Source organism: Lemur catta, chromosome 7, assembly GCF_020740605.2.
Source record: "Lemur catta isolate mLemCat1 chromosome 7, mLemCat1.pri, whole genome shotgun sequence".
In the NCBI taxonomy this organism is placed as follows: Eukaryota; Metazoa; Chordata; class Mammalia; order Primates; family Lemuridae; genus Lemur; species Lemur catta.
In genome coordinates, this window is record NC_059134.1 from 66,718,095 (window position 1) to 66,743,010 (window position 24,916).

Sequence of the window (24,916 nt, forward strand, 5' to 3'; positions counted from 1 at the left end):
TGTCATTAAGAACGAGAATTTTTGGTATGGAAGAAATTAAATATAGATGTGAAATTGATGAGGTTAAGTAAAACTCTGTTGTCCTAAATTTGAATCAGAAAGATCATCATGAATGCCTGAAGAATTTTATGTCTACAAAAATAATAATATTTTCTAGCTCTGACTTTTGAAAAGACTTAGAAACATGGACCAACCTTGTAGCAATGAGTGCCCCCAGTGGCCAAACTGTAATTTTAAAAACCATTTCTCACTAGCAGTAGGCTGGGTTCCTTAGGCAAATAGCTGATTATAGGTCTGAAGCAGGAAATGTGTAAGATGAGCCTGGAACATCCCTCATGGCAGGGAAGACTGTAAAAGTCAAAATGACCCAGGAACAAATGTCAGTAGGTTCCCAATGGCCAAAAGTGGAAAATGTGCAAGTCAATATATTATAAATATAACGAATTGAAATATGTCAAATACGTTTAAATCCATAATTTCATATGAATACTAAAAAACTAAGTGGTACCTTTTAAAGGATGGTAGAGAATCAATTAATTACTTTTAAAGCTGTTATAGAAAGAACTATTTACCCTGACTTTTCCAAATAAACTTTGTTGTACTTCTGGGCAACCAAAGAATGGATTATTATAAATGTCTCTACAAAAGTTATTCCAGCTAATAAATGAGGAAAGAAAGATAAAATTTAAATGACTATCTTGAAACCCCTGATGAATTGCTGCATCGAGGCAGTAATCAGCCACGACTGCTAGTATCACAAATGGGGAGACGAGTAGACATTATGTGCCTTGTGATGGAAGTACACAAATACTGTCTATGAAATATTCGTGCTGCGAAATTGAACCTAAATCTCTGGATCTAACTACCCATTTTGAAGAAATATACAGGATAGAGGGACATGTTAAATGATATTGGGGGAATGCAACCAGGAAAATCTAGACTGTGAGAGTCTCTACAGGAAAAATGACCTGATCTCTTTAAAAATAAATTACAAGGGGGGAAAAGAGATGAAAAAGAGAGAGAGAAAGAGAGAGAGAGAGAGAGAGAGAGAGAGATTCTGTAGATTAATAGAGACTTGGAAGACATATTAGCCAACTGAATCTTGATTCAAGCAAACAAATTGTAAAACAAAACAAAAAAATATGTAAGAATTAGGGAAATTTGTACACATTGACTATTTGATGGTATTATAAAATTCTTTTCAACACTTTTAAGGCTGAAAATAGTACCGTGGTCATTTTTTTAATAGTCCTCATCTATTTTGAATGCATACTGAAATATTTTTTGATGAAATGATATGACGTCTGGGATTTGCTTCAAAATAATTAGAGCTGAAGAAGGATTAGGTATGGGCAGAGATAAAACCAAATTGGCCATCAATCGATAATGTTGAAACAGATGAGTACAGGGGATTTATTATACTATTCTCTCTATTTTTGCATATATTTGATATTGTCTATAATAAAGAGTTTTTGCCAATCCTATTTATGATAAAGTATCTGGGATATGAAGAACAATGCTCTAGATATTATATTACTTATTTTAGAGGACAGTTGAACCCAGGTTCAAAATCCTTTTCCTATTAGAGGGACCCTGTCATATGTAATTCTTGAAACTATGGAATCTGAAAAGAGACATATACCGCCTGTCCCTGTCCTCTGGAAGCTAAGACATGTGCATATAACCTAGATTTAGCTAATTGTGTGATTTCACTCAGGACTTTAAATCTTGGTGAATGTCCTCAAGACTCAAGCAATAGTGTCCACTATCCAGTGGTAGGACCATCTAGTCATGGCAGTGGAATTAAAGTCATTACCCTAAATAGAGTATTATTACCATCTGGCTTTGGCTGTAGTTCCTGCTGTTTAACTTTTCTTGGTTTTTGCTTATTTTCTGAATCTGCTTCTTTGAGAAGCAGATGAATTCTTTGAGATACCCGATGGATTTCCAATAAATTCCTGTTCTCTTTTAGTTATTCTGAGTCAGTTTTATTAGCTTACAAAGTAGATTCTTGAGTGTCATTTGAATAAAAAGTTAAGCAGGACTATAATACATATAAATTTATACATGCTCTAAAAAATAAAGCACTATATAAAATGTACACTAGTATTTTTATACATGCATGTATTTACATATGTAATAGATCATGAGCATACATTTTGTATAGGGCACTTTATAGTTTGTGAAGTACTTTAATTTTTTCTTATCTTTATTGTTAAAAATAGTGATTATGATAATGAGGAAAATAAAACATAAGAATGAATTAACTTTTTTGGCCAAAGTAACATTTTTAATCATATAACACTATTAGGATAATAATTTCTAGCTTGCCTATAGCACTGGATTGCTGTGTACAATAAATAGGATAATTGTAGGAAAACAATTTGAAACTGTGGGTGACAGGCACTGCCACTGTTATTTAGTTGCTGCAGAAGCAACAGATGAATCTAGTGCAGGGACTAAGGGGATTTTTGATACCTGGTGACTATGCAATTAGTGAAATCTACTCCTGTCTTGTCCACACCTTGTTTGCTTCCTCCATCCCACATGCTCTGTGGAATAGACACTGGCATTTTGCCAGGGCATGTATAGGTACTAGGTTCTCCATGGCTGAGAAAGCAGATTTAACGTAGGGGCTGAAAACTAGCAGACTATAGAAAGATTTCACAAGTTTAGAATAAACTCACTGTCCAAGCTACTGAGAAACCTGACGTGCAAATTTCTGTTTCATTAAGCTATTAAATAAGACCACCCAGATGAAGGGGACCTAAATGATTCCTTGGTGCCCCCAAGGCCGAAAAGTGGAGCCAGTCAGCTGGATGGACTTCCTCCTATCCCAGATGTGGCTCAGCTGCACAGGGAGAAGGGGCAGAATCATTCACAGTGAGCGATTCTACTCCCAATCAGACCTTATGATAAGGCTAAGAAAGAGCAGTTAAAAGAGGCAAGCAAGGCTGGCACTAGGGAATAAAGATCACTGGCAGTGATCCAGTCTTAGGAGCAGAGATAATAGTAAAAGGTCATTCTGGAGGATGAAAAAGCTGTTCAGATATCCAGTCAAGCAGCTAGTGATTTACAGATATGTGCAACTGGATGTCCAACAGAGAGTCCTCTCTGGTAGACTCTTTTCTCTGTAATAAATTCCAAACAGCTCAACCCGGGTAAGAGTCATCTACAGCAGGGGCCAGAGGGAGAGGAGAGACCTCTTATCTGGCTGCCTGCTGTGGACACTATGGGAAGGGCACTGGACACGATGGTGGTGACATTCTTTCCATCCCTGTCCTACTTCTTTTGTTTCCAGTCTGGAAAGGTGGAGATAGCTACTATTCATATTAAAAATTTAATTGAGGCCGGGCGCGGTGGCTCACGCCTGTAATCCTAGCACTCTGGGAGGCCGAGGCGGGTGGATCGCTCAAGGTCAGGAGTTCGAGACCAGCCTGAGCGAGACCCCGTCTCTACTAAAAATAGAAATAAACTATCTGGACAACTAAAAATATATATAGAAAAAATTAGCCGGGCATGGTGGCACATGCCTGTAGTCCCAGCTACTTGGGAGGCTGAGGCAGTAGGATCGCTTAAGCCCAGGAGTTTGAGGTTGCTGTGAGCGAGGCTGACGCCACGGCACTCACTCTAGCCCGGGCAACAAAGTGACACTCTGTCTCAAAAAAAAAAAAAAAAAAATTAATTGAATTTAAAGAATAATAAACAGGCTAGGCTTTCAGGTCAGTTTCCCCATGTCAATTCCATATAACTGAGAAATTGTCTCTTTCAATATCAGAAATTTAACAAGTTTTACATTTTCCAAAGAAAGCTTTAGATATGTGCGTGCACCTTTTTTATTGCATAAGTACAGAGAATACAGTTTAGATATTTCTTGGATGACCTGGGACTATTATTAAGATCATAAACTATTGTGCTGTACCGTGTTGTGCTGTAAACCTAGCATCTGCCTGGATGTTTGGATCTAGAAGAAACAGATCCAGGCTGCTGTGAGGTTGGACACCTGTTATCTATTCTGCACCCTTTATGTTCAAATAATTTGCATAAGTTTGGAATATTTTGTTCCTTGAAAGTTTGGCAGCATCTGATGGCAAAACCATCTGGTCCTAGTTTTTCATTTGTGACAATATTTTAAACTACCGATTTAATTTCTTTAATTGCTATAGGACAATTTTGATTTTTTATTTCTTCCTGTGTGCGTTTTTGTAAGCTATTCAAGTTTTCAAACTTTGGTATAAACTTGTTCATAATATACTCTTATCTTTTAGTCTGTATTATCTGTAGCAAGGTCCCTTTTTCCATTCCCAATGTTGTTTATTTGTTCTTTCTCTCTCTTTCTTGCTAAAGGTTTGTGAATTTGATTAGTATTTTCAAAGAACCAAGCCTTGGCTTTATTAGTCTTTTCTAATATACATACATATATAAAATATATATGCCATTAATATTATTAATTTCTGTTCTTTATTATTATCATCTACTGTTTTTATTCTGATATTTTTCTAACTACTTATATTGTATACCTAGCTCAATAGTTTTGAGCTTTTCTAATATAAGGATGAAATTGCTGTGCAATTTCTCTTATGTGCTATTTTAGCTGTATTTCACATAATGTAATATTTAGCATATTTATCGCTCAGTTCAAAATATTTCCAAATTCCAAATGTCCAGTATAATTTCTTCTTTGACCTATGAGTTATTCAGAAGTGTGTTTCACAATATCCACAAATTTGGCTTTTGTCTATAATTTTTGGTTATGGATTTCTAACTTAATTCTACGATGGTCAGAGAATATGTTCTATATGATGCTGACCCCTTGAAATTTTGCTTTATACCCTAGTATGTGGTCAGTGTTCATAAATATTCCATGGGTTCTTGAGAAAAAGGGTATTCAGCCATTGTTAGATTCAGTGTTCCATATATGCCAATTTGCTTCAAACTATTAATATTAATTGTGTTGGTCTGCCAATTACTTGGAAAAATTTATTAAAATCTTCCACTATGTTAGTGAAGCTGCCAATGTCTCTTTATAATTCTGTCAACTTTTGCCTCATATTTGTAAAATTAGGTGCATAAAAATTTATAATTGTTATATATTCTTGCTGAATTGCACATTTATCATTTTGTAGAAACACACTAAAGCATGTTATATTAATCTTTCTTTTCTAATATTAATATAACTACTGCAAGTTTCTCTTTATTGACATCTGCCTGTTATGACTTTTTCCATCCTTTTAGATTTTAACTCTTTTATATTTTATTTCAGACATGTTTCTTATAAATAGCTTATAGCTAATTTAAAACCCATCCTCATTAACAGTATAGGCATTTGGCTAGACGCAGTGGCTCACATTTGTAATCCTAGCACTTTGGGAGGCAGAGGCAGGAGGATTGCTTGAGGCCAGGAGTTTGAGACCAGCCTGAGCAAGAGCAAGACACCATCTCTATAAAAAATGGAAAAATTAGCTGGGAGTGGTGGCAAGGGCCTGTAGTCCCAGCTGCTAGGGAGGCTGAGGTGGGAGGATCACTTGAGCCCAGAAGTTCAAGGTTACAGTGAGCTGTGAATCTACTGCACTCCAGCCTGGGAGACAGAATGAGACCATGTCTCTCTCTCTCTCTCTCTCTCTCTCTCTCTCTCTCTCTCTATATATATATATATATATATATAGGAGCACCTTAATTCCAATCACTCCCTCCCAATTTATATGCTATTGTCATCATATATGGTAGTTTTGATAACCCCACAAGACATTACTCTTGTGATATGTACCATCAATATTTCTTAAGATTTATTCATATGTTTATCACTTTTTGAGGTATTAATAATTATTCCTCTTTTGTCTCAGATTTCCTTCTGGGATCATTTTCCTTAAACCTGAAGTATATCCTGTATATTTTATTTTATTGAGGATCTGTTAATAATAAACTCTATCAGTTTTTGTGTATCTGAAGATGACTTTATTTCACACTAGTTTTTGAAGGATGTTTTATTGGATATACACATCAAGGCTGACAATTATTTTCTCTTAGTATATATTAAATATATTATTGCATGGTCTTCTGGTTCCCATTGTTGCTGTTGAAAAGTCAGTGGTTATTCTCATGGTTATTGATTTGTGGGTAGTATATTTTTACTCCTGACAGTGATAAGATCTTCTCTTTGTCTTTGGTATCTGCAGTTTTGCCATAATATGTCTAAGTGTGGATATCTTTGTACTTACCTTGCTTTGGATAGGGTGATTTTCTGAATCTGAGGATTAATGCCTTTTATCAGTTTGGGAAAATTTTAAGCCATTACTTCTTCAAATATTGTTTTTGCCTAACCTTCTCTTTTTATCATTTGTATTTGGAATCATAAGATATTAAACCCTCAACCTAAATTCTACATGTCTGTCAACTTTCTTTTTTCATATTTTTTCTCATTTTTTGCATGGATTTTGAATAATGTCTTTAGATCTATTTTCCTGTTTATTAATTTTATTCCTTTAACAATGTGTAGCTATTCAACCCATCCACTGAGCTTTTAATTGTCATTTTTCTATTTTCATGTTTGAAATTCTACTTTTATCCTACTACAATTATTTTTTATAGTCTCTTGCTTCTTATTCATATTTTCAGTCTTTTATTTTATTTATGTAAATACATTATACATCTTATTTATGCCTTATGTCTGACAGATGCAATAGTTGAAGACTCTGTGGATCAGATTTTGCTGTCCACTGATTGTGCTGGTATTTGCTCTTGCACTTTCTTTTTCCCTTGTCTATTTTACGATGTTTTAAAACTGTGAACTCGTATTCCTTGGAACTTTACCTGTGGGAATTTTGTGGCCTGGGTTAAAGGGGTCGTTCTCCAGGGAGGTTTTATACTTTATACTGAGAAAATAGCCTTCGGAGCCCCAGCTTTATAGGCAGTGAGACAAGCCTCAGTCGTTGTCTACTATTCTCTGGATTCTATGAAGCTGAGAAAACATAAGCTTAAAAGTCGCCAGGTTCTTCAAATATAACAGACCCAGCCTTTCTTCGGGTTACTACTTTCACTCACTTTTTGGTCTCTATATTAGCTTCCTTGGGCTGTTACAATAAAGTACCACAAAGTGGATCACCTAACACAATATAAGCTTATTTTCTCACAGTTCTGGAGGCCAGAAGTCTGACATCAAGGTCTTGGCAGGGCCATGTTCCCTCCAAAGCCTCTGGGGAGTGATCCTTCCTTGCCTCTTCCAGCTTCTGATGGTCCCAGGTGTTCCTTGCTTGTGGCATCATAACTCCACCCTCAGCCTCCATCTTCATATGGCTGTCTTCCCCTTGTGTCTGTTTGTGTCCAAATTTTCCTCTTCTTATAAGAATACCAGTGATATGGGATTACAACCACCCTAATCCAGTATGACATCATCTTAACCTGCTTACATCTGCAAAGACCCCATTTTCAAATAAGGTCACATTCACAAGTACAAGAGGTTAGGGCACATTTTGGGAGGAACTCAATTCAACCTACAGCAGTCTCCAACAATTTCTTAATTCCTTGCCAGCTCTTAAAAGCTTTCTTATATATTCTAGCTATTCTATTCAGTTATCATCTGCACAATTTTTTTGTTTTCTTTTCAGTGTCAACTCTTATTTCTTGCTTGTTTCATTCTGCTTGGCCATTGCAGCCCTGTCCTTTTTCCCACTGAGCTGTGGACTTAGAAATCAGAAAAAAATAAGAGTGAAAAATAAGAAGAGTTGAAATGGGGACTCAGTAGACATAATTGTGAATAAAGTAGAAGGAAAGTACTGCATGGACACTGCCATACCTTTCTTGGGGGATGCTCAAAGGACGTTTATCCCTAGATCACCACGGTGTCTCTACCTAGTCCTCTGGATCATAAAGATCCGGGCTTGAATCCTTTCCCTGCCTCTTATAAGGTGTATGACCTTGAGAACATTTGTAAGCTCTTAATTTCAGTTTCATCTAAAGAAAGAAAGAGTATTGTAATAACACCTACTTCTTAGGATGGATGACATAATGCCTAACGTGACCCCTGGCACCGAGCAGGCATTTAGCAATGGTGCAGACACTCTATGTCAGTGTGCCAAATATTCAGGACTTTGGATAAGTTGCCTCTGGATAAGTGAGGTGTGACAAGAAATGTCTTTAATTTTTATGCACAGTGCTGTGATGTAGTTAGGGCAGATATCTTCTTTTACAGGTGAAGAAACTGAGGCACTGAGATATCAACTCACAAAACATGAAAGAAAGACAAACACTAACAACTGCACAAAATGAGAACATCTGTTTTGGAGATGATCAGTGGCTCTGTGTCCCTTAAAAGGGAAACTGGAATTCAAATTAATTCATCTTCCCTTTTGTACTCAGTGCTGCCAGCTAACAAGTTATTGGGCCCCTGCATTAAAAGCCACCTTTCCTTCAACTCCAATGACACTTCATCTCTGTCAAGTGGGACGGAAGAGATGGCGGGGGAAAAAAAAGCCAGACAACATTTTATACTGTAATTCAAATCCTGAACATGCAACCACCCAAAGATATTAATATTTCAGCTTGTATCTGAGAGCCTCACCCAGGCCTACACTCCAGAGTAGTTTTATAAGCTAAGGATGGAAAAGCCAGAAATCTCCACCACTCTGTGATTGACTCACACACATGTTGGAAGCAGAGTTCACAAATCTAATTCCTTTCTCCATTCCCGGACATTTTTACCCAGAGAACACAAGTGACTGGAGGCAGTCCTGCCCACTCAGCCAATTCCTGACAGCAGCTCCTAGTGAAAAATATTATGTTTGGGGTGAGCATTTATCCAGGAGCAGTGCTGAAATGAGATGGCGAGGGCGCAAATGAGGAATAAATGACCAGTGTAGGGAGAAGTGGAGAAATGAGGGTGATTATGCAGGGGCTGTCCTCTATGAATACATTAGCTCCCCAATAGGCCCATGAATTTTGACTGCCTCCAAAGCAATTTCTCGGCGTTTCAGCGAATACAGGTGTCTGCAAATGTTTTCTAAGCTCAGTTTCAGATAAGCTGGTCCTGCTGTCAGTCCTCAAAGCCCTGGTATGAAGTCTGGGGGATGAGTCAGGCCCTGCCCAGTGCCTGGCAGTCATCACAGGTGTCATGTGATGCTCATTGCTAGAGCCCAGTCTCCCCTCAGGTTAGGGGCCAGGGCTGTCCTGAGCCAGACACCTGCCCAGAGAGGTGGGAGGTGGAAGGAGGTTAGAGGTGAGAGGAGGGTGGATCCAAGCCGCAGTCCTTCAGTGGGAACTGAGTAGCGGAAACTCGAGACCCAGATGCAGACACTAAGGCTGAAGGGGCAAAAGCGGGATCAGTAGCTGGAAGGAGTGGGAGAGGGAGGTCTGCGTGGATGTGTGAGCAGGCTGCAGTGAGGAGGAACAGCGGGGATGATCACTGTGAACACCAGTAGGTACAGGGTCCTTGCGAAGCACTGGCAAGCCTGCAGTGCGTGGGCGTGTCGGGCTGCTTAGCGATCCCCACGGAGAAGACAGTGGGGACCACCGTGGGATTTAATAGGGACACCCTGTGGACATAAGGATGGGTTTCCTTCTGGGACAAGATCCTTCACTGTATCCATCATCACATTCCTGAGAAACACCAAGGGACCTAATGTGTCTCTCAGACAGAGGGAGGGGTCCATTCTGGATTTATCTTTCCATGGGTCAAGGGAGAGGAGCCAGAAAGCCTAGGAAATGTTCTTGTAGGGTGAGAAATAAAATGGAGACTCTTGTGGGGTCACACCATGAGCTGATAGCTGCAAAGGGCCCTGTGCTTGGGGACAGGAGAACAGAGTGAGGCAGCAACAGGCCTAGGGGTCTGGCCAGCACTTGGTGGGGTCAGAAACCAGCATGGAGTGAGCCTGGCTGTGTTTTGTTTATATCCCATGTGTTTATTTCCCTGTAGCTCTTTCTTGCCAAAGTCTTTGGGAAAGCTCTGTGGGCCACTGTGGAGAAGACAGAGAGTATCAGAGTAACAAGTCCCAAGGGAAGTGACTGTGAGGGTCGCTCTTGTCCAGCCACCCTGTGATGTCTGTTGTTTCTTCCTGGAGCACCTTTGCTCACCCCATGGGCCTCCGTGTGGTTTTGACAAGGAGGCTGTTTCCTCGAGTTGGGAGCTCAACTCTCCCTTGCCCTACCCCTGCCAAGCAGGTTCTAAAGTCCTCTCCTTCCTGAAACATCAAGAGGCTCTACCCTGTGTTCTTCTCCCCTGGCCCCAGTCACACACACATGGACCCAGGCTCAGGACTGGACATTCAGAATCAGCCTGTGACCCTCAGCCTTAAGCCCATTTCTCTACCCCCGGACTCATTCGTCTTTGTGGGAGCCAAGCCCAGCCCTGTGGGTGAGAACCCCACTCACCCTGATCCCGAGCTCGACATTCTCGCCCCCATAGACCTCCATGCCTTCATCCAGCAGGCCGATCTCCTGGAAGTACTGGCGGTCCACAATGAAGCAGCCGATGAGGGCAGGGCTCCTGCAGAGCAGAGGAGAGGGGCAAGCAGTGAGCGGAGGGGCTGTGTCATGAGGCTGTAAGAGCAGTAGGGCCTTTCTACCAGGATGATCCGATCCTCTCCCTTCCTTTGCTGCCAGAGTTGGGGTGGACCTCATTCTTGGAGTGATCCCCCAACCCCAGGTCTGGCCTCACCCGACCACTGCAGAAAGGGTGTTTCATCAGGGCCGTGGGCAGACAGCTCCCACCCTGGGATCAGCTGCCATTCCTGGTGGCACTGGCACGTGTGTTGGCCCCGAGGAGTGGTGCCAGCCTGCCAGTCCAGATGGACTGTCTGTATCTCCAGCTGGCCTGACCCTGACCTCTGCACAGCCAGTCTCCATCTCTGCCCGGACACCCAGGCCAACTTCCCCGCCCTTCCCCAACTTAGGTTCTGCATGTCAACCTTAGTCTACTTAGAAAGACTAAGGTTGCATGGTAAACAATTTGGATTTTATCTACAGGGAAAGGGGTGGCCATGAAGAATTTTAAGCAGGGCTGGTATGAATAGATCTGTGTTTAAAAATAAATACTCAGGCAGCTATGGGGTGATTGATCGGAAGAGATGGAGTGGGAATTGGGGAATTCAGTTGGGAAGCTTGTTGCTGTATCCAGGTGCGAAATGACAAAGACCTGGATCAGAGTATCAGGAATGGAGACCAGAATTGCTTAAAGACATATTTTGAAATAAAATCAGCAGAACTTCCCATCATATGAACCATGAGGGTGAGGAAGTGGGAGGAACCTGGGTGCCAGCTGGCTTTCTGGCTTGGGCAATGGTGGGCTGGGGGCCACTCATCAGTAAGGGGTATAGAAGGAACTGGTTTGAGCAGCACGACAAGCTTGGAAAACTGACCTTCAGGTACCTGAGGGACACCCCGGGGAAATATCCATCAGACAGAGGTTAGGTAGATGGTCTGGGTCTGGGGTTCAACAGGGGTCCTAGGCTGGAGCAACTTGTCAACAACTGATAGGTCCAGGAGCTGGAAGGCCTTTCCTTCCACAGTGGTGGGGGGGCGGGCAGTGAGCTCGGGGCTCACCAGCTCTGTGCAGCCTCCCAGCACAGGACCTCAGAGAATGAGTCACGTCAGGTGAGTCAGCATGAGTGCATGGGGCTGCGTCTCTGCTGAGAGCATTACTTATGCAATGACTTTCAATTGTTCTATTGTACACTGCTACCATTTCTAGCCCTTGCCTGGCATTTTAACAGCCTGTGTCTGGAAGACTTGGTGGGGGAGAGAAAAGAAAAGGAGAAATGAAGAATCCTCCGTGATGAGAAAACTGTCAGTCAATCACATGCAAATAGATCTGTCTGTTAAATTGGAAACTCATCAAGGCGAAGAAAAGGCTATTTTGCAGGCCACTTCCCTGGGGAACTGATGCTGATGCAGAAGGCTGCTCTGACAGAGACTGGCACCCTGGGGTCACAGCCCCTCCTCCTTTCAAGTCACCAATTTTATTCTGAACAGGACTTCACCCTGCATAGACCACAGGCATCATGGGCACTCAAAGCACCTCTCCTAAAGCAAGCTGGGACCCTGCTCTGGTGGAATCCTGGCCTTGGAGATAATCGCTCTGGGAAAAATCCCCCTCTGTGTGTCTGAGAGAAGTTCCCTGTCCACTCTGGCCTCTGGTTCCACATCTGCAACATAGGATCCATTACAACCGCATGCAGACTCACTTAAATGATGTAAAGCACTTGAGAGTTTCTGGGACATATCTGACATTCAGAAGGTCATTTAAAAAGATGCACTTGTACTTGTGCATTGAAGAAGCCCGGAGAATCCCCTCTCTAAGTGTATGATGGTTTGGAAACTGGCAGAGTGGGGTCACCGCCTTTTCCTCTGCACATTCCGGAAGTGTTAGACCAGGGCATGCAGGAAGCAGCCTTCCTCAAACTGCCAGCTCCAGACGGGAATGAACAGAATCTGAAACAGTTACTCGGGGATGAGTGTAGGCCACCTCAGCGGTCTATTATTAGCCAGCTAGGACATTAAGTGGACTCAATCAGCCTGAAAGTGTTATTGATTTATATCCTGCCTCATTCCTGAAAGGATCAGAAATAGCTTACGAGAAAATGTAAAATACACTGGAAAACCATAAATAGAGAAATGTCTGGAAAGACCCAAAGATTACAACAAATTGGGGGACCAGCTAGAATGCATGCATAGGCTGAGGTCCTCCTTCATTATTCTTAAAGTAGACCCACAAACTTTGCTCTGAGCTTCCTGTTGGCCAAGGTGAAAATGAACATACATGGTCTTAGAAATAAAATTTACAGTTCTCATGTGAAAATGTCATACCGATTGATTCCTCATGGATAGGAAGGCTTTCTTTGACTGGCAGTCAGTTTGAAAGAAATTTCTCATGTGGATCTTCTTAAACGGGTCACTTGAGGATCTAGTGAATAACCATCTCAAAGACATCTTTTTATCTTTTTAGAATGCAATAGAAGATATTGCTGGGCTTTTCTTTTTTTTTTTAAATAGCTTACACCATGTGTGGGCAAAGCACTAAAGTACAGCTCCAAAGAAAAAAACAGCTGAGATAGGCAAGATACATTTGTATAAATCACAGCTTTCAGTGGAGCTGTCTTCATCTAGGAATAAAACCAGGAATATTCTTCCAAAAAACCTTCCATAAATGTAATTTCTCTCAACCAAGCTTTTGATAAAAATTGGGTGATAGAAAATTTGAGGTTGAGATGACATTTTCTGGCAAGGACCTAGGATGTGGGTTTGCTAATTAAGACCAGATTTGATACATTTAGAGATGAGCAGAACAGAAACAGATACTATCAATGCAGTCTTCTGCAAGAATGCTCACTGCTGCGTGGTGGCATGTTTCCCTCCAATAGCATTCAGCAGATCTAGGAGCAGAAATTGGTCACGCCAATTCTGAGCTCAACAGTGGCCCACTAGATGGATGACGACTAGCCACAGAGTCCAGCTGGCCTGCTGCATCCTGGCTCCACTGCCCAGAGCCATTCTCCTCTCTCAGTCTTGCTTGTCCTCATCTTGCAAAGCAGGGATGACACACTGAGCTGTCATCAGGTTATGATCAAACATGACCGTGTGTGTAAAAGACCCTTGTACCCAGTGGGCTCCCAACAAATATTCAGCATCACAAAATTGTGGCAGGGGCCTAGCGGAGTAGGTAACAGGTAACCACAGGAAAGTTAAGTGGGGTTCTCTTTTGTCCTGTTCTAAATGTGAATATAATTTTTTCTTCCGGCAAGGAAAAATGTGATCTTAGGTAATAATCACCTACTTTCAATTAAATTTTTCATAATCTTTCTCCCTCATGTAATACAAAGCAACTTCTAATCAGCTTCTAATCTCTTTCATTCCGGGAACTGTCCCCTAGGCCACCTTTGCCGTCTGTGTGTTTAACAGGCAGGACTTTGCAGGGAGCATAAAGACACCCACCCTGTCATCCACACAGACAGGAACGAGGTCTGGTGGGGACGGCTATTTCAGGAGAACTGACCCCTGACCAGTGAAAGCAACGGCTGCACAGGGTGGTCATTCAGGTGTCTAGGAAGACAGCGGCAAAGGCAGAGAGACTTTGGGATCTCTGAAATGCAGTTTGGAGTTACTTTTGTCTGAGTCCGATGGAGTAAAACTCAAACATCACCACGGTGCACCAGGTCCTGTGGGGGCTGATCTTACCTCTGCACCCCTCCAGGCTCTGCCTGGGGCTGCCTGGCTTCCTTCCTCCTTCTAGTCCCTTTGAACCTCTGATGTGTCCATGAACTTCACATATGGGTGTCTCCTCCCCAACCTAGCCATCGCCTACTTGCTCTTAAAAACAAGGGCCAATGCTACCCTCTCTGAAAAGAATTTCCCCGCTCACCACGCAGTTTCTGCCTGCATGGTAGAGTAAATTTTTTATTCCAGTGATTTTTTTCTGTCCTTTGGGGGCAGGAACCAAATCTTAATCACTCTAGAGCCCCAGCACTGAGCACAGCGGTTGGCACCCAGCAGGTGGCCCACGGAGATATGTTGAAATGAGTAATTTCGAGGCTATGAGTGGATTCTGGGATGATTAGAGCCCGAGAGAGCAATGCCCGGAGATCACACTGTAATTCTGCCCTCCCCACCCCCTGCTGTTTCCAGGATAAGGGTTGGGCTGGGAGCAGGATAAGGATGCTTTTACCTGATGGGGGCCGTGGAGTTCTCCAGCTTCCACCAGGCCTTGGGGGGATTTAGGTAGCGGCACCACAGCTCCCAGTCGAAGCCCTGTGCAGCCAGTGGGTACTCTTCTATCTCAAAGTTGTCATATTTGATGTTATCAAAGGATGGTGAGATGATCCGTTTCCGGTTCTCCTTTATGCGGGTGAGTACAGGTTCAGCCCTGAGCCAGAGGGAGCGAGACAGAGAGAGAGAGTGAGTAACTGCTCCCAAGGTGGACAAGAACTGGATTAGCATCTCCTGTAGGTCCTTGCTTAGCAGAAAGAGGCAGGAACACCTGGCCATCTCCGCCAGTGGAGAGGGGCACTGCTCCTGGGAAGGAGCCCCTGTCCAGCTTCCCGTCCCCTGAGCACTTTGGGATGGCAAGTGGCCTGGCCACTCCTGCAGCAAGTCAGGGCTGAGCTGAGCGATTCCTATCCCAGCCAGCCTTGTGCCTGCTTGCTTTCCCTTTCTTTGCTAGGAAGAAAAAAAAAAAAAAAAAGAAAGAAACAACCAAACCCAAGACTTAAACAAGAAGAAAAGGAATAAAGGAACAGATCTGAGGTTCCAGAGGAAGCTTTCAACTTGGACTTTGATTTTACTAAAATTCAATGTATCAATCGAGGAAAAGACAGATAGAAATGGCAGAGACTGGGAGGTGAGAACAAACCTATGCCCACCAGCCATGCAATGTCGCCTTGGAATGTCAGCCGTGCCCCCCAACCCTCAGTGCTCCCCAACTGCCCAAGGAGAGGTGGGGCATCAGGGCTTTGCCAGGGAGCCAGGAGGCCCCTGCAAGCACCAGGTAAGCCGTGTTTGCAGAAAGGAATGGCAAGCTTCTCATTAATAGCACATTTGGTGCATAATTGTTTATTCAAATCAGCTTGAAATAGTAAGTGTCCCTCTCCTATTCTGGCCATAAATCCAATGAAAATGCTTTCTAAATAGTTGCAAATGGCAAGCAGGGACTTGAGCTATAAAAAATGGTTGTATTGCAGCCTTCACTTGGGCCTGTTATGCCGGAATGCAGCCCAGGCTGTGTGCATGCCCTGCTACAACCCCCACCCCCACCTCCTGCTGGAGAAGCTTCCTCACCCTGTCCCCAGAGGGGAGCTGGCACCGTGGCGTGTGAGGAGAGCAGACCCCGTGCCATCAGGCATGTTGGTAGGAAGGGTGGCAACCTACTTGCCCCAGCTACTTGCAGTCATCCCAGTGCCTGCACCCAGCAAAGCCACACAGGCCCAGCAAAGCCCCACACTGCGGGGCGCACCGAGCCCTCCTGCCCTGCAGGGATGTCAGCATTGCTGCCCTAGCCCTGCAGCCACTGAGGCCTTTCGTCTGTTCCCTAAGCAGCCCTGACCAGGGAAAGAAAGACGTTCAAAAACTTAGTTTCACTATAGGGAGAATCTGAGATTATGTGCTACCTCTGGCCTGGCATTTGGGGGAGCCCAGGGCACCCGTGATGACATGAAGCCACCTTTGCCCACCTCTGCCCACTTGGTCTTGGCCCTGTCTGTGAGGCTGGGCTTCTGCTTCCTGTCTGGTCCAGCTGCGTCCCTCTGTGTGGGGGGCCCTGTCCTCAGCCGGGCAGGCAGGCGCTCTCTGCTCTGCCCTGAGCAGCACATACCCCTCTCTCTGGTCACACCTCCCTGGTGGCCACACCAGGCAGAGCCACACCTGATGTCACTACACACTGTAGGCACTGTGTGCTGACCTACTGACCCTGAATACCCCCTGATGTGCCAGCCCTGTTGCCTAGGTCACATACACCCCCATCTCACCTGTTCCCAGAATTCTCTCCTTCCCCTCCAGCCTGTGACTGAGATCCCAGCATGTTTTGCTCCCATTGGCGCCAAAGCCCCCAACCCCACTGGGACGCCTCCTCCCCTCCCCGGGGGGGCTTACCAGCCCACATTGAACTCCACGTGGGCGTCAAAGAGTGCCACCACGGGGGCAGTGGCCACCCTCCAGCCGCTGACCCTGGAGCGGATGAGGCCTTCCTGCTTGCTGTGGCGCACGACCTTGATGAAGCCGGGCTTCTGGCCATTCACCTTGTCCACATATTCCGTCAGCTTCTCCTTCAGTTCCTCTGTCGGGGAGAAAACGCATCCTTAGCAAGGTGGGGGCCGGGGGCAGGGGGGCAATCAAAGCATTCGCTCTGCCAGGGAGCACTGACCCCAAAGAGCAGCTCGAGGGCCCAGTCCCCTCCCTGGGTCTCCCTCAGTGCTCACCACAGTGGCTGGCACTGCTCAGTGTTGCAGGGAAAAACGGAAAAACACTATCTATGGGACCCCAACCACACGCGTGGCATCCTGTGCCTCACACACATTGTTTAATTTAATCTTCACAACAAGCTAATGGGAAAAGGGTGGCTCAGAAGAGTTCATCAATTTCTCCAGCATCACACAGCCTGTGAGTGGCGTAGTCCAGTTTCAAACTGGGTCCCATGGCCTGAAGAGCCAGGCTGTCTCCTGGTCAGCCAGGCTGCCCCTTCCCAGTGCTCTCCACTGGTGCTCCCACAGCCCCAGGGAAAGCTCTGTCAGCCATGACCATAGCCCGGGACCCACTCTCTGCCGGGGTCCCATTGTTCCAGGAAGCGGGTGGCCAGGAGCTGTGCCCCTGGGAGGAGCTGCCATTTGTTTGCTGCCTACGGCTGCGGGGCCTGGCCAAGCACTTGATGCTTCTGCTTGTTCACGGCTGCAAAGGGGGCTGCGGCGACAGAAACAGGCCTCAGTAGGGGCCCCGTTACCCCGCAGCAGCAGTATGTTTTTTATGTTCCCACAGCAGCTAAGGCAAGAGCCTACAACAGCCCTCGCAGCTGCTTGGACAGGATTATAAAGTTCGTTCTGAACCAATTACCCATCTCAAGGTGTGAATTCCCTCTGACTGTTTTGAGGAGCAGTCATCCAACCCCTGCAGTAAAAGGGAATTCTATGCCGTCCATTCTTTTTGGGGCCACTTCAACTATTAGAAGTTCTTCCTTCTTCTGACCTCCAAATGCCAGGGTCCCTCAACCTTCCACTCATCAGTCCCGTGGGACCTGTTTTGAAGCCATAGAAGACAGATCAAGTCCCTCTTCCACATAACAGCCCTTCAGAGTGCAAGACCATCCTTAAGTCCTTGCTGAGGACTTCTATAGGTCAAATACCTTCAGTTCTTCCTTATGTTTTCTCAAATCGCATGATTTCAAATTCTTTAATCATGTTGAAATTCCCTCTAAATAAATTAGTTTTTCTCTCTTGTAAATTATGCACCCAGAAGTTGATATAATACTTCTGAAGTAAAATGGACTATACAGAATACAGGAAACTAACTACCTCCCTTAATCTAGAATCTATGCTCCTGTTAATATAATCTAAAGTCACATCAATTTTGATTACTTTTCTCAAATTAAGCTTACCGGAAACATACCTGTACAAGTGTTTTTTTACAAGGCGCTACTGAGTCAGGCCTCCTTCATCCTGTATGTGAGTGTAGGCGTAGGTGCATGTGTTTGTGAGTGTGCACACGTACACACACACACTGAGCCAAAACAAAGAATCTTACGGTTAATCTTATTTAATTTGACCTTTCTAAAGATTTACACTATTTGTCTTTGTTATCTAGCCCTTCCAGCTTCTGCAGACGTGGTGAGCATATGGTCTTTATTGTCATTCAAGTCATCCTTTTAAACGATGTCACCTTTGTCCTAAACTGGGGCCAGCGGGGGCTGTCAGGTGTTCTCATTCCAGTCTGGAGAAAATGCAGCTGACTTTTGGGCTGCTGCTAACAGGCTGTATACCCACTGTAGCCCATAGGAAAGTGACCTCGCGATCTCTGATCGCCGCAGCTGGCTGGGGAGGCTGCTGTCTCGCAAATGTCAGGACGTGGGCCACAGAACTGCATAACTCAATGTGCCCCATGCTTACAAGGCCCCCAAGCACCATTGCCAGGAGGCTGCTTAAAACGTTTACTGCTTCATCATTTCAAAGGTTCTCTCATACATCCTTTCTGAAAATTTTAAATGGACCTCATAAAGCCTGATAGTTGGGCTTTTGATAGTGGCAGTTAAGTGGTGAGTGCACAGAACTCGGAGTGAGAACTAGGCTGGTGCCAAATGACCTGATACATAAACCCCTCCCCTCCCCCCAGGAGTACAAACCTGTCCCCTTCTCGTCCTCCTCACCCCTCCGGTGAGACTGATGGGGGTGACTAAGGTACTGACAGGAGCAGGCTGTGGATAGTTGCTACCTAATGGTCCCCCATGAATTCTACCTCCCTGAATTCACATCCCATGTGGCTGCCTAACACACTGAATCTGGGCTGGACCCCTGATACAACAGGAGGGACTCTGTGCAAACCCCAGGCCGGTCTGTAAGAGGTCTGGCAGCTTCTGCTTTTGCTGTCTTGCTGCCCTAAGTAAGGAAGCCTGAGCCAGCCTCCTTGAGGGGCCCAGCAGTCCCCAGTCATTTAGGTCACCCCACCAAGGCCCCAGAAGAGCCACCAGCTGATTACAAATGCCTGGGAGAGCCCAGCTGACACCATGTAGAGCAGAGACAAGCTGCAAAGCAATCCCAGCCTTTATTGTAGGATTCGGAGCCAATGAATGAATGGTTGGTGTTTCACGCCACTAACTTCTGGAATGGTTTGTTATACACAAAGGCTAACTAGTGTCTGTTGTTCTGGTCTGGTGCTGGGGTTAAAATAAGATCGTGAAGCCCTGATGCACAGGCAATGAAGCTGGACGAAGAGGAGCTAGCTCAGAGGGTGGCAGCAAGAGATGGAAGACTTTGCTTCTTGTAGGAGCTACTTGCTCCTTCATACCTCTGAGCTCTGTCAACACTGAGCTACAATAAAGGTTTCTGGTAGACCAGCTACTGAACAATTCTGTTCCCAGTCAGCTGCATCCCAAACATGTGCTATTGATTAGAAGAGGGAATTCTTTTAGCCACAGTGAAACTGCTATCCAAAAATAAGAAGAAGAAAGAAAAAAGTCTTGAAATACTCTAGATGATAACTTTGCAGTGTGGTCTTTGCAAAATATTTTTACCTAATTAGGTTTTCATGTTTTCCTTCAACCTGTGTTAATTGCCAAAGCAAGAAAGAACTATTGAAAAAGGACTTCTGCATTTTCTGGAACGTTGTTTTCTAAGATATTGCCTGTTGCATATTATATATTATTATTAAATATGTATATTGCCTGTTAAATATTGTATACATACATGTATATATAATACCCCTCAGAACTTAGCTAAAGTTCTTAGCTTGGAGTTAAAGAACTTGTGTTTTTTTCTTATACCTAAACACATGCCTATAACCCATCATATTTTCCTTTTTGCTAAGGCTGCCAGGAAGCTCAGATTCAAATAAAATGACTAATTCCAAGGGTTCTGTCAGCATTTTTGCTTCTGTACCATTGCTAAAGCTTTGGTTTTCAAGTTCTAGCTTAATAGCTACATTATCTTTTATCTTTTTCTCCCTCCTGGGTAAACAACCTTTAATTATTTTTTGTGTGTGAAATACCTATAAATAACATTTAACAAAGTATCTTGGTAGGCCAGGACAGGAGTATAGTTGTGGCAGGAAGGGGGAAGCTGTATTCTGTACTTGTTTTAATGTGCTGGGGAAAGAGCAGGTAGGGAGGCTGCTTGCTCTGACTTTGCCAGATTGGGTCCATGTGGAGCTGTCGATGGCCAGTGTTGACAGAGAAATACAGTCTGCACCCTGCATAGGACCAGGTGTCATCCTGCTTGTGAGGCTGTTCTAGCCCTCTCCTGCTGTCCACAAATTCTGCTCTGCTGACGTCTGAAGGACCTCTGTAAGCCAGCACTGCAGAAGCAGTGCCAATGACACTCCCCTTGCCTCCTGGGAGGTCACGCTCCACATCCCCACGTGGAGCCTCCTCTCAGAGCCAGCTAAGTACAGGCTGCCTGTGGCTGTCACTGCTTCAGACGCCAGGGAAACACGAGAGATTCACCAGCCTGGCCAAACAGAGCCTTTCTCCCCTCCCTGTCCATGCGCCTCCACTGGTCCCCTAAAAAGTGGTTAGCTCCACAGAGTGCAGGCTGAGCAGGAGGGGTCTGGCACCAATGGCTGTTCATGTGATTTAAACAGTTAATGGGACGTTGTGATCTCATGCATAAAGGACAGTAAAGGATCAGGAAGTTGATGCCAGTGGGGCTTTGCTCGTTGGGAGGCAGCTGCACAGGCGTCTTGCTGCACGGCTTTTCCAGCCTTGCTTTGGAGAACGGAGTCCAGCGCTTTATCTCTCCGTCCCACACTGAGTCAGATGATCATCTCCCACATTTGCTCTAGGTTTGGGGGAAGCTGGAGTAAAGGGAGAGGCCACCCATTCATTCATTCATTCAACAAATACTGAGCACTTACTACGTAGCAGGTACTGATGTCATTGCTGTGGACAAGACAGTCTGCACTGCACTGAATGCCTGTGCCCCGCCCCCAAATCCATATGCTGAAATCCTAACTCCCAGTGTGATGGTATTAGGAGGCGGGGCCTTTGGGAGATGATTAGGTCATGGGGGTGGAGCCCTTGTCTTACAGTCCATTTTGTGCAGCTGTAACAGAATACCTGAGACTGGGGGATTTATAAGGAATAGAAATTTATTTCCTCACAGTTTTGGGGCCTGGGAAGTCCAAGATCAAGGTCCTGGCATTTGGGCCTTCTTGCTGCGTCCTCATGTGGCAGAAAGAAGACAGGCAAGTCAGCCTAAAGCTGCATGAAGCCTCTTTTTAAAGGGCGTTAATCCCGTAAACAATGGAGCAGTCCTCGTGGCCTACTCACCGCTGAAAGGCCTCATCTTTCAATACCGTCACATTGGCAACATCTGAATTTTGGAGGGGACACACTCGAACCATAGCAGCCCTAACCAATGGGATTAGTGGTCTTATAAAAGGGACCCCCGAGAGCTCTCTTGGCCTCTTTCTGCCATGTGAGGACGCAATGAGAGGTCGGCAGTCTGCAACCTGGAAGAGGCCCTCAGCGGAACCTGACCACGCTGGCACCCTGATCTCAGACTCCCAGCCTTTCTGTAGTTTATAAACCACTCAGTCTGTGATACTTTGTTAGAGGAGCCTGAACTGAGACACAGTCTAAGCAATTAGATGTTTATTAATAAAAGGCTTGTGATGGAAGAGAGAGAAAAAGAGTGTCTTAGTCCATTTACCTTTGCTGTAAAGGAATACGTGAGGCTGGGTAATTTACGAAGAAAAGAGGTTTATTTGGCTTACGATTCTTCAGGCTGTACAAGAAGCAGGGTGCCAGCTTCTGCTTCTGGTGAGGGCTGCAGGCTGCTTCCACTCATGACACAGGTGAAGGGCAGCAGAGTGCAGAGATCACGTGGTGAGAGAGCAAGCAAGGGTCGGGGAGACGCCAGGCTCTTTTAAATAAGCAGCTCTCACAGGAACTAATGAGAGTAAAAACGCATCACCCCACCCCCTGGGGGGACATTAATCTACTCATGAGTGATCCACCCCCATGACCCAGACACCACCCAGTAGGCCCCATACCCAACAATGGGGATCAAATGTCACCATGAGATTTGGAGGGGATGAATACCCAAACTATAGCCGAGAGGGAGAGGAAGCAGAAAGTGCCGTGGAGCGACCGTCTACAGAGGTAGTCATCAGTGCAGGGTAGAAGTTGAGGGATGAACATCCCATGTAGGGGTTGAGTTATGTCCCCCAAATTTCCTATGTTGAAGTCCTAACCCCCAGTAGCTCAGAATGTGATCTTATTTGGAGATAGGGTCTCTGCAGATGGAGTAAGTTATGATGGGCTCATATTGGAGTTGGGTGAGCCCCTGATCCAATATGACTGGTTTTCTTATAAAACGGGGAAATTTGGACACAGACATGCTCAGAGGGAGAAAGTCGTGCAAAGGTGAAGACAGATTGAATTGATGCATCTCTAACCCAAGGATTGCCCAGGATGGCCAGCGAGCCACCAGAAGCTAGGAGAGCAGATTCTCTCTCACGGTCCTGCTCACACCCTGACTGTGGCCTCCAGAACCGTGAGACAGTTTCTGGTGTTTAAGCCGCCAGCTGGTGGCACTTTGTTACAGCAGACACAGGAAACGACTATATCCCAGCTTTCTTACCCCTTGGGTGGGACGACACTGAGGCAGGGTCTACCCCTCTCCTGGGGGCTCCCAGGAGGGTTGAGTCCCTGTCCCCACAGTGGTGCCTTGTGCGCTGATGCCTACAGTATTGCCTTTCTTCTTGTCTCTGTCTCATGTCCCCTTCGCTCACCACCGCTTCCTGGGATCATCTTCCAGATAATCGACTTGGCCCTGAATCCTGTCTCAGGATCTTCCTGGCTTCCGGGAGAACCAAACTGAGACAGTCATACATTCTCCAGGTCACTATGGGCCCGGCCAGTTGCTTCTCTCTTGCCTGGTTCCCCAAAATACTTAAATTTTCAGCCCCTGACCTATGTGTGTGATGCATATGAATATGTGTAAGGTGACTTAAATTCAAAATAGCAACCCTACTTCCCTCTTCCCCTAATCTCTGTATTAATTGGCTAATATATAATAGATGAAATAACAGAAAAAATGATGTACTAGGCACTATTCTAAGCACTTTGAATATATTAACTCATTTAATCCTTTCAACAACCCTAGGACATAGCTACTATGATTATCATTCTATTTTGAAGAGGAGGAAATTAAGGCACAACGTGACCCAGGTAGCAAGTGGTAGAGATGGGATTTAAATCCAACTAGGCTATCCCCAGAGTCCACGCTCTTTACCTCTACGCTATACACTGTCTCCCTAGAATAAATGGCATCCTGCATAAGAATCATCTTGTTAAAAACACAGTCCCCAGGGCACCACCCCACACAGAGTCTGATTCAGTAGATCTGGAGTGGAACCAGAGAATGTGAATTTCATACAGGCTCCCCCTGAAATTCTGATGGGAGGCAAAGCTTGGTTACAACCGAAGTGAAAAAGATTAGCTCTGTGACAGGGTGGAAAAAGGAGCTTCCTCTGGGATATGTGTGGTTCCAGCTCTTGACAGAAGGACTCACGCTTGGTCTGAAAAAGGCTCCCTAACTATCTGCCCAGGTAGTTTTTCCTCTTCCTTCTTCCAAACCCATCGGCTCCATCTTGCTGCCCTCAGTTGCAGATCCTTTCTTTTCTAGCTGGTTCCTATTTCTCTGTGTGGTCATCTCTGGGTCTGATGCTTGGACTGTCCCCTGCAGTTTCCCAGCCACCCTCTGCATGGGCCACTGCCTTCTGTCCCCCTCTGGCCACACCCCGCCTCTCTAGCTCAAGGCTGTCCCTCGAGGGCCAGCCTGGATTATAACTCTGCCCTGGAGGGGACTGTGAACACCACCCCCCCATCCACTCCCCACTGAGAAGTGCTAATAATAGTTCCTTTCCCTAGGTGCTAATTTAAAGATGAAAAGCACAGCACATTTCTGTTTATTCCTTCCAGAGTGAAAACTAGCTGGTCTTCCTCAGATCAGATTAACTGGCTTTCCTCTGAAGCCATTTAGGGTCAGTGAAACACAAATGCTGTGCCAACACACTTCAAAAGAGAGATTATTCATAAGGATGCAATGGTTGTCAAACCAAACATCCTTATGAATCCATATCTCGTGGGGAGCTAAAAAATAAAGCCAGATGCCGCCCACCCCTACCTCCATGGAGAAGCTGGAGTGGAGGCTCTGGACCCAGGTGGCGGGGCTGGGACTGCTGGGACCCCAGAGCGCTCCAGGGCAGCGTCTGTGTGCACATTCTGCTCTCTTTAAGATCACTCCAGACAGGCTTTCAAACTCTGGGCGGTTTACAGATGTTTTCCTCGTGGTTCATTCTTCTGTCCCCTACACTTAACAGCTGCACTTCTGTCCCGCTCCTTTAATAGCTGCACTTCTTCAAAGTCGACTGATACTGAAGGATATTTGGAATGGCCTTAAATAGTTCCCCTTTCTCAGAAGGCCTGATCTGGCCATTTTTGGTAGGGACCTGGGAAAAGGCTCCACATCTAAGAGCCCTGGAGATGACATATAAAATCTGGCTATGGGGGCCAGGCACACAGGGTCACAACCTTCCTGGGAAGTTGCAGCTATTAATTCAGCCTTGCCAAGTTATAGAAAGTCCCAGAATTACCACCTAATAGGCCCCACTATCTGGGGTCTACTCTTTGATGTCACAGCAGGGCATCTGTGGCCACCACAACCCACAAGAAATAGGCACTCCAAACTTAGTGGAGTCTCCAAAGCCAGGTTCTCAAAACCCACAAACACCC

General features: G+C 45.1%; 1 protein-coding gene across 1 annotated transcript in view; it reads right to left on the bottom strand.

The window, feature by feature from the left end:
• Window positions 1-24,916, bottom strand: part of GALNT18 (polypeptide N-acetylgalactosaminyltransferase 18) — a 316,828-nt gene that overhangs the window by 73,357 nt on the left and 218,555 nt on the right. Inside the window, exons 4-6 of the mRNA XM_045557525.1 lie at window positions 16,570-16,753; window positions 14,651-14,848; window positions 10,363-10,477 (exon numbers count right to left, since the gene is read on the bottom strand). Coding sequence (XP_045413481.1) covers window positions 10,363-10,477; window positions 14,651-14,848; window positions 16,570-16,753 — 497 coding nt within the window. The remainder of the gene's footprint in view (window positions 1-10,362; window positions 10,478-14,650; window positions 14,849-16,569; window positions 16,754-24,916) is intronic.